Source organism: Centruroides sculpturatus, unplaced genomic scaffold (assembly GCF_000671375.1).
Source record: "Centruroides sculpturatus isolate CEXI.00-Female unplaced genomic scaffold, Cexi_2.0 scaffold1419, whole genome shotgun sequence".
Taxonomy (NCBI): Eukaryota; Metazoa; Arthropoda; class Arachnida; order Scorpiones; family Buthidae; genus Centruroides; species Centruroides sculpturatus.
The window spans coordinates 65688-76824 of NW_019385703.1; the positions used below are offsets into that span (position 1 = coordinate 65688).

At 29.5% G+C, this 11137-nt stretch overlaps 1 protein-coding gene across 7 annotated transcripts in view; it reads left to right on the plus strand.

Annotated features, from left to right (window-relative positions):
- The window catches only part of LOC111641354 (protein AF-10-like), a 91138-nt gene that overhangs the window by 24395 nt on the left and 55606 nt on the right, over positions 1 to 11137 (plus strand). For all 7 annotated transcript variants that reach the window (XM_023387489.1, XM_023387490.1, XM_023387494.1 and 4 more), the window contains one exon: positions 1309 to 1363. In XM_023387489.1, the coding sequence (XP_023243257.1) occupies positions 1309 to 1363 (55 nt within the window). The remainder of the gene's footprint in view (positions 1 to 1308; positions 1364 to 11137) is intronic.

Genomic DNA, 11137 nt, shown 5'->3' on the forward strand with positions numbered 1-11137 from the left:
TTTCCTTTGCGTCTGAAGCTTTGGAAATTTTTTTAATTTTTTAATACACTCCCGCGAAGTACATTTATCCTACGATAGATGGCGCACGTTTACACGTGTAAACGTGCGCCATCTATCGTAGGATAAATGTACTTCGCGGGAGTGTATTAAAAACCTTTCTGAAGTTTTATGGCAATCGTACTATGCCACAAACCTTCGCTGGAGTATATTAAACAACTTCCCAAAGTTTTACGGCAATCGGATAAACGGTGTGGTAATGCATGAAGGACAGACAGACAGACACACACATACACTCATTTTTATATATATATAGATTACAGCAAACTTTCTTTTGTCTTTATATATTCCATCAAACATATAAAATAAAGAACAAAGAACAGTTTTTCTAAGATAGTAAAAAAAAAGTGAAATAGTAATGAAATAGTAGAAAAAGAAATAAATTGAAGAAAAACAGCATAGAATAAGACTTTAAATAAATATAAATTTTATTATACAAAATACTTTGTATTCTATTATATTTTGAAGGTATTTGCTTTAAGGATGTTAAGCTTACAATGAGTAAAAATGTTTTGCTTTTTCTAAAAGTATGTTTGTTTTTTCTTTTATTCATTTCATTCCCTTGCAAATCAGTACTTTTGAGAAATTAAATAAAAGTAATTATTAAACAAAGAGAATGAAGTTCAAACACATCTGTTTATTTTAAGTTTTAAACTAAATTAGTAAGGAAAATACAATAACAAAATTTCATTATAATTGTTGTGGAAAAATGATTATTGGTTCAATTATTGGTTACCTCCAGTACTAAATGTTTAAATAATAAATTAAATTATTAAAATAACATGCATTAAAAGGCTTTTAAATAGTCTTATTAATGTAATGTTTAAAATTATGAAATTTTAAGTAAAGCTCGTCACGACCCAGTAACAAACCATTTGCAAACTACCATTGATTCAGAACAAAAAACTTATTAAAATAATAACCAAAGTTGAATTTATTTAGTTTTGTAAATAGTAGACAAAATTCTTGAAAATATTATTTCTGGAAAAAATAAAGTATTTGTAAAAATTTATCAAATAAGATGTTATATATTTTAATTGGTAAAAATGATTCAATTCAGTTAATTAAGTTCTGTTTTTATTTAATGATTTATTTAAATGATGTCCACATTTTCATTCTATGCAAAGAACTAATCTTTGCATTGTATTTATATATATATATATATTTTTGTTTAAATATGTTTTAAATTATTTTTAATTAAAATTTGTCAAATTATATAGTTATTCATTCCATGTTATTTGACTATTCCAGAGATGTGAATTGTGTCCATCGAAAGATGGAGCTCTGAAGCACACAGATAATTCAGGTTAGATTTATTTTTTATTAATTATATATATTGAATAAAAAAAACAAGTTTTAATGAGAAAATATTTTAGTTATTTTCTTTTAAACCAAACAGAGTAATTTGGAACATTTTTTTATTAACTTAATTTGATGTTTTGGTTGACAAAGATTTGTATAAAAGTTAAATATCACATGAAATGAATTATAAATTAATGTGAAATAACTACAATTTTTAAAAGAAATTATTAACAACAATAATCTACTTTTAGGTCCATTAAAAGTCATGGGATCCTAGAGTAGAGCTGGTCCCTTTGCAATTTTGTATTTTATTTATTTATTCTTTTGAACAAATGAAATATATATATATATTTGTTTATTAATAAAAAGGAAACTTAAAGTTGTTTTGTTAGTAAAAATAACAAATTTATATGGGTAGGAATTACTAAGGGCCCCTAAGTTTTCTTCAGATCTGGGAAAAATCCCTGGGTCTTGACAAGAGACCTTTTCTCAACAGACCTGTCTGTTTTAATATGCAATAACAATAATCATGAGAAGACACGTGAGTTTCTTGCTGATGGGCTTGGTTGTCTGAAAGTATTTGTGAAAAACTGTTATCAAAATGAACTCCAATTAAGTAGGTTATTGTTATATGTTTTGAAGTTATAAATTTCAGTATGTTATCAGTTATAAGAAATATTAAATTTAAATGTGACAGAACTAGCATAGCACAAAAACTGTGAATTCCAAACATTTTTAAAATTGAAGCAAAATATAATAACTATGTTTTTATTTCAATGAAACTGTGCTGTTTATTTTTCTGTTACTTTTCATAGACACAATGTAGTGCCCTTTTTAAACACTGGCAAATTATTAATCTTTTATTTGGTTGGGACACTAATTACAAGGCACGTTTCGGGCTCTAGCCCCTTCTCAGCCAACTTAAAAGTTCGATATGCAACTGTAATTGTCGAAATTAATTTTTGCATATCGAACTTTTAAGTTGGCTGTGGAGGGACTGGAGCCTGAAACGCACCTTATAATTAGTGTCCCAACCAAATAAAATATGAATAATCTGCCAAGTGTTTAAAAAGTGTCACTACATTGTGTCTATGAAAAGTAACCTAATAACTATGTAATAAAAATAAATAAGTACAATAAACAATAGATATATAAAATTGAAACTTGCAAAGATACAAAAATAAAAGACAAAAAGGTAAATAAAATAACAAAAAAGAGAGAAAAGCAGTAACTCTAAAGTAAAAAACAACTTTTGACAAAATAGCAGTCCAGACATGTAGCATCTATTTCAAACCACACTCTCCATTTAAGACCACCACAGAACATAGTTTGATTATTTATACAAGCATTTTATTAAATATGCAAATGCAAAAATTATATAATTTTTACCTAATAAAAAATGACATAAGTAACAAAACAAAATTGTGGATTCATAAACAGAACTACAGCTATCTGTGTTAATTAACAATAATTTAACAAACTAAGCTATATAGAGCACTCAAATGTGTTTTCCATCATGGCTTATAACTATTCTTTCTACCTATTAAACCTTTGAATTTTCAAACCTCAAAAACTAACATTTACAAGACACATTGGGTGAAAAGCTCCAACGTGTATTCACTCATTTCAACATAGTTTCATCACATTCAAGCTGATCAAAATCAATGGGTAGCCAGCCATGTCATCTTCTTGTAGGATGAACCTGTATTCCTATCCATTATGGGTTTGACTAAATCCTCAATAGTATTGGCTGGATGGTCAGAAACAAATTAAACATATCTAAAACAGATTAAGTCCTGAAAAATTTATAATACAACCCAAATTTGAATCTAGTTTCTTAAAATAACATGCAGCCACTTTTATTATAAAGAAAATCAACTTATTTTGATATAATATAAGCCAAATAATGCTGGATTTCTTTTGCAATAATTTTATAAGTTTTTAAAATTAATTTATACTAATATTATAGAGGTAAAGTTTGTAAGTTTGGATGTAGGACATAATCTTCGAAACTACTCATCAAATTTCAAAAATTCTTTCACCAATATTTAAAATGGACCTTCAGGGTGGACATAGGCTATATATTATTCTGTTAAATATTCATATAAATCAAAAGATATCATCTAGGTAAGCGTTATATTTTTGGTGTCAGTGGGTGGTGAGGGGCAAGATGTGTATGTATACGAGATAGGTAACCGCGCAGTCGGCAAGGTACACAGTGCACATGTCCAAACTTGTAGTATATAAAGTTGACATGGGGAATGCATGCACATAAGTTTGTTTTATTTGAACTCAGTCTTAATGTTCGATTTTATGTTTGAATTTATATTTATGAATCATTCAAGAAGATCCAACTTATTTTTCGAATTTAGTAAATTAGAAGGAGAACCCAGAAGGAGTTATGAAAACGTTTGTTGTTTACCGTATTTTACGGACTATAAGACGCACCTTAATTTTTAAGCAATTTTTAAAAAAAAATAACATTTTTACCATTTTTACCGCCTAAATTCAATCCTTTTATACGGATTGAAGCAAACGCTGATCCACCAATCAACGCTAGTAGCACTATCGGATGTCTGCTGATTGTATGATGGTCGCATGATGATCGCTGGCCAATCCGCGGTCGTGGATTCAGAACCACCAGTCGTCTCATGATCCGAGTTTCTGTAAGGTAGCCAACCAGGTGGAGATAGGGGACTTGAAACCCACTCCACGGCACCTGTGTAAGGTTGCTGTCTCCTAGGTGGGATCTTTTAATCCCACGTCAGGATGAACCTAAGGGAAGGTTGTATGTGGATTGTGTATGTGGAGGAGGCAAATGATGACAAGTGTTTTACACAAGAAAGCCGTTTATTTGTTAACATATATGCTTACATCGACAATTGACAATCCTTCACTAGGTTCTTCTCGTCGAAGATGTGGTTAGGCGAGAACTTCGGCATCTGTCTGGTCCTAGGACAGACGAGATGAGGTCGCTGAGCAAGGCGGACGATCGAAAGGAGGAAGCGGCAGAGTTCAAAGTTCTTGGCGACAACACACCACAATATAAGTCACGACCTTTTGTGGAATACGGAGGAGAGCCTCCCCAACCTTGAATTTCGGATTTTTATAGTTTTTTCTCCCACTATTTGGACTTCTGATTGGCCCCTCATCCCCTTCCTCGCTTCCTGATTGGTCTCTCTTTTGTTTTGGGGAAACCAAGACCAACTTGGGTCACGGAAAAGGTGTCTGCTCGATGCCGTTCTGTCGATTGTTCTTGGGGATTGTTGACAAAATTGCAAGACTAGCACTCATAATTTAGCTCCGTAACTCGCAATTTCTGCCTTCTGGGTACTCGACCGATCATATGCAATGATTTATCTCTCTTAAATCTTTCCCTCTTTTCCGAAATTGTTTCTCTAGATTGATTGTTTATGTTCGCTTTGGTCAAAGTTCTACCTGTTTATGATCACTTGTGTCTGACATAACTTTTCATTTTGACATTGACAGTTCATTTAACATGTGTTGGAGTCATCCGGGACTCGTTTACATTTTGTGCTGTGTTGTTTAAATTATGGTATTTTCCTCTCCCTCTCATATTTAATCTATTGTTATTATTTAATTATAAGAATACCACGATTTACATGATTTCGGATCTCAGTTGGGTCCTCACATTTCTATGGCGACAATTGTTGCTCATTTGAAAAGAGAAAAAGTGCGGGAATCATACGTCCAGACGATTCTATCCCGACACCCCGCAATTCACGTTCGTCACATTGGTGCACTGCTGCTGCCAGTTGAATTCAATGTTGCCAGATAGAGATGGATTTCCCGTGGCATCAAATATATGGCCATTTTTAAGACACAGGAATTTTAAATCAAACACTGGATGTTTTTATATTAATTTCGAGTATAAGACGCACCTGAATTTTGGTGGCAATTTTTTGAAGAAAAAAGTGCGTCTTATAGTCCGTAAAATACGGTATCACTTAGTGGTACTATGCACTAGTTAGTGGTTGCTGTGAATCTTAATTATTGTTATCCCAGTGTGGTAAGCAGATATCTAAAAATTTTCTAATTAGTCTCAGAAGAGGGGGGACCTAATTCTTGCATTTGGTGAAAATGGGTAAGATCGGCTATAATCTAATGATCTTAATCTTTGCTATCGTTTTTGTTCGAGCAACGCTGGCTCATCTGCTAGTTATTAATAAAGGGCTGGATTCACAAACACTTTACTGAAATAATGATAAGTAATTTGTCGTTATGAGCTATAGTGATGATGAATGTATTCACAAAACTGTTGTTAATTGAAATTTCATTCATCTGCTTTGTTATTTTATTTACAACTGATGTGAATAACCTTTTCTTAAGTTGTAAATAAACCATCTTTCAAGTATTTTCACCATCTTAAAAGATGGTGAAAATACTTAGCTTGTAATTGATATCAAGAATACATTATTTATGCTTGTCAATTATAATTTCTGTTCATTGATGATGATAAAGTTTGTAATCTTAGATATTATTGATTATCAAAAGGACTAATTTTTAAAATTTTATTAATGAATATCAATTGCATATAAAAATGTACTAAATGAGCGTGTGTGTTCTACTCATGATTTATTTTAAAATTTTTCATAGTGACTGTTTCTAATCTGTTGTACAAGTTGATGATTATGTTAATCAAGTAACAATATCTACTACAATTACATATCTGTGTTGTTTTAGGTGAAATTGGACAAAAGTATATTACTTTTCTTATCAGTAATAAATGTCATTTTTACTATTTTATTTCTAAGTGCTTTTCAGCATGTTTATGGTAACCTAATAAAATTACAGAATATATTTGGTAGACATATACTTCAGAACATATTCTCTGCTTAAAGCGATTATGATTCTTTATATCATGAACTTATTTCAAAAAAATATGTAAAAATTGTTAACTAATATTTTGTATCATTGTCCTTCCATGCTTTTATGTCCACTCAATAAATGCTAAAACCAGGAGGAGTAAAACTTTTAATTTCTTATTGGTCTCAGCCAATAGAGATGATGATATTTCCACATTTTTGATACAAGACACTAGTTACTTCATTATTTAGCAGTATAATGTTTTATATTGGCTATAATGAATTGCATCAATAAGTTGTTAAACTGTTATGTTTTAACAATATCATTAGCATATGACATCATTATTAACGAACTAGAAATAGGCAATGAATGTTGCCATCTCTAACTAATATTTAATGATAATAGTTAGCCATCTAAAACTAATACTTTATAATGATAATGAGATGTCATAACTGAATAGATATGAGATCTCATTATAAAGTGTTTTATTTTAAATTAATTTTATCAGTTAGTGACACAAGCAATTATTTTTTTAGCTTAAATTATTCATATAAGACTGCAGAGCAACTTAATTTTCTTACTTAATTAAAGATGAATTTATTTATAAGAGAAGAATTAATTTTAGATTTTTTGTTTAAATGGTTAAAGTAACAATATATCATGAGTATCATTAAGTAATACGAAGAAGGAAATATGTCTAGGGGATAGCCTGAGGTTTTCATATAACTTCAATTATCAGTTTTATTTGAATATTAACTGCATCTCATCCTTAAAGTTTGAAATAAAAGATGCTACTATTTGAGGATTTCTGAAAACTTAGGTGAACAACATAAAATTAATAAATACCATAATACCATACGGTAAGTAGGTACCATAGTTTATGATATTTGGTATTTGATAGGTTTGTTTATTTAATTGATAAATAAACTTAAATAGAAAATGAAATTTTAAAATATTGTACTGTATAATATACAGTACAATTGGTGTATGTTTTAATTATTTTTTTATTACTGGTAACACTCATGATAAAGAAAGATACCATTATCTTTCTTTGATTCATTACATTCTAAAACTTGAAAATGGCTGAAAACATTTGTTATTTATCTTTTTGTTGGATTTCAAAGTTTTTTCCCTTCTGTAAATTCCAAATTATTTGTCAAATTCTCTCATTTTCTTATTATCTAAAAACAATTTTTTTAATTACATATAAACCAAACCTGGTATATAATAATGAATGAACAATACTGCCAGTCTTAACCAGGCTATAAAACAGCTAATTAATTATAAAGATATTACACAATCTTGACTAAAGATACACAGTTAAGCCACCATCTTGTGTTAAATTTAATAATTAGTTAAATAAATAAATTTTGAATATTCTGGAAGAAAAGAATGATCTGGAGTAGAAATTGAGTAACATGCAACTCCTGCTTGTTAACAAAAGTAAATGAATTGCCAATTATGCTACTTAGATTTCCATTCAAGCTTCACTTCCTGACCAGTTAATTTAGAGGATATAATCATGCCGACTGGGAAAATCATACATTCATGATCCTCATGACACTTAGCTGGATTAAGTTTTTACCCTAGCATGGTATATCTATATATAATTACATATAAATTAAATAAGTAAAAATTACATATAATTTAAATTTGACACACAGTAATAAACAAATGGTATTGCCTAATTTTAATTGGACTGTAACACGGTGAGTGACCTATATTGTTATATCTTCTAAATTTAATCTTCATTTCCACACTAATTGATTGATGTCTGTTACATGATGCATCTGCATGGTGAGCAGGAGTTGTGAGTTTAAGTCCCATTCAAGATTGATGTATTCTTCCAGAATATTCAAAATTTATTAATTTATTTCTAATTTTTAAATTTAACACATGATCAACTATTACCTCATTCATTTATGGTCCTGTAGATAGTGATTTAACTGTCTACCTTTAGTCCAAATTGTGTAATAACTTTAACCGTGGCATAATAAGGATAATTAATGATAAAGTCCCACAGTACCTTTTATTGTTACAACTTTTTTCCAGTTCTAGTTTTATCTATATATATAAAAATGAATGTATGTCTGTCTGTGTGTCTGTCTGTCCTTCATGCATTACCACACCGTTTATCCGATTGCCATGAAACTTTGGGAAGTTGTTTAATATACTCCCGCGAAGGTTTGTGGCATAGTACGATTGCCATAAAACTTTGGAATGTTTTTTAATACACTCCCGCGAAGGTTTCTGGCATTTATACTACGATAGATGGCGCACGTTTACAGGAGCATTCGAGCACTGTGTGTTCGATTGATTTCAAATTGTGAAGACCATTTCCCCCTTCAAAAAATATCTNAAATTAATTGATTTATTTAAAATTATTATATTTAACAGGAGATGGTGACCTGGCAGTCTGCCTACTGCAAAATTGCTTAGTAATTATTTAGCTTGATAGCCCAACAAATAAATCTGTTTGTTTGTTAGATATTTAAAGTAATTCTTAGTTGATTGTATTTATTATATACCATGTAAATATTCCTTTTATATTTGTTCTAAATTTCAAACCTGAATGAATGCTGTTGGTACACAATAAAAATGTTTGCTGATTAATTATAATTAATTGCTAGACAAAAGGTTGTTATTTATTCTATCTAGTCATCTAGTTTTATCTTCTATAATCCTCAGGAAGCACTTTTTTTTATTAGCTGTTGAATATAAATAGCTTGTGCAAAGATGAATGTAAACTGTCTCAAAAGCAAGTGAAATCTCAAACTTAAATGGGACAGGTCTTATATCTAATTCAGCTTCTTTATGGATGATGTGATAATGTTGATTTTTTTTAGGAGTTAGTTGTTTGCTTTTGTGACATGATGAAAATTGATTGACATTTATTTTTCAGGAAGTTGGTTGTTAGTGAAATTCAAAAAAAAAAAAAAATACTCTGTCACTGGCTAACATGGAATTTGGAAATATACATTTGCATCATAGCAATGTTTTGCTTACTTGCAATTTATTTCTTACTATTGAAAAATTTCTTGCAAATTATTCTTTTTAAAATTTTAGAATCAGTATCAAGAAAGCCATGTTTAGAGATATTCATTTGAATAAGCATTACACTTCTTGATCACATAACACATTTTTTAAATTTATTTATTAATAGAAGTTTAACTGTTTTAATATTTTCTTTTGGTATTATCTTGTTACTAATATTTTACTATTACAAATTGTCGTGTTCAAAGCAAACTTCTATAATATTTTATGTTCAAATAAGTTTACTTATAAGAATTCTAAAATAAATTTAATTACTTTCTGGTTCAAAAAGTACTATATAAAAATTGACTCCCATTTCTTGGATCAACATCCAAGAATCCAGTGGCATGATGTTAAATATACACACCAGTACATTGACATATTAACTATATGCATTGAGGCATTTACTGTAGGAAAAGGATGTCTTATGCACAAAGAACTTTGGGTCTTGTTCCCATAACTTGAGTCATATTGACTGCTTTTTCATTTGATGAAAATCTCTACTCCAGAGATGTGTTTCTTTAAAGGTTCATACATATTATAGTTGTTAGATGCAAGATTTAAGATGCATGTTAGTTAGTCCAGAATCTCCTAGCAGTGCCACATAAACTATTCAATGATGGCACCCAGCCAGTTTAGACCTACAAAGAAGCATGTTTTTGGGAAGAAGTTTTCATCAGACGACAACATGAACAGGAGTTGTGAACAAGGAATATGTCTCCATCTGAAGTATTGTGACAGATGCATGTGATGAATATATAGAAGTATATTATAAAGTGTGTGTATAATACAATACTAACACAAATGATGGGAGAAACAGTTTTGATATAGTCTTTAACTTAACTTCTGAATGTCTCTAAATAATTGTTAAGGGGTTATAACATTATGAATAACATTATGAAACTCTTAAAGTAATAAATATTAAAATTATGTACAATAAAAAGTTAAAATTAGTACATTTTTCAATAAAATATTAATAAAAAGTTAAATCAGGAACAAAGTTCTTCCAGTTTGTTTGTCAAATGAAATCAAGAATGTAATTTTATAGTTCAAAAGTTCTACATGTATACCTAGATTCAAAACTTTTGTACTTTCTGTAATTTCTGATGATATGTACCTTAAAAAAATATATATATTGAATTATATTAAGAAAACTTTAGAGGAGAATGATAGATAAAGAACCAGAGCAGAATGACATATTTTGAAAGAGAACAATAGTTCTAATAGAGTTAAGTATGTCAGTCAGCTTTAGAAAAGTTGGACAATAAAATTTATAATCTTACAACTAAAATATCTTTGTATTTTATTTTGTTCAAAATTTCTCAATGATTTCTTTGAGCCTTTGTATATTTCAGGGGTGGCTAAACCTTGTCACAGTAGGAGCAATATATGCATTATCAGAAATACATGAGAGTTGCATCCTGTATTGCAACAGTATTTTATAATAACCCATTAAAACCAAATGAAATGCAAAATTATTGGGCTATTATATGGCTTAGTTAATGATTAGAAACTAATTAATTTGTCTAGAGTTAGGCCACAGTTTAGCCACCATGGGTATAATTCAAATATTAGAATAAATATGTAGGATTAATATTGAAAATTGGATCTGTTTAATTTTAGATTTTTGTGGTTCTAACATAAATTACTTGAAGAAACCATAGGAAAGTAAAAGTACTTATTTTATTTCTACATTGTGTTTTTGTCCAGTTTTAAAAATCAATCCTATTTATTTTTATCAAAATACTAGCTTACCCGTCGCGCATTGCTGCGATCTCAGAAGAAAGGAAATTCAAGTAAACTCGTTATGATAAAATTAAATTTACATTTCATCATTTTTATTGAAACTTATTATTATTCATTTTCATCGGGAAAACATTTCAAAGTGTCGTTTCAATTCTATTTATTTATTGGAGTG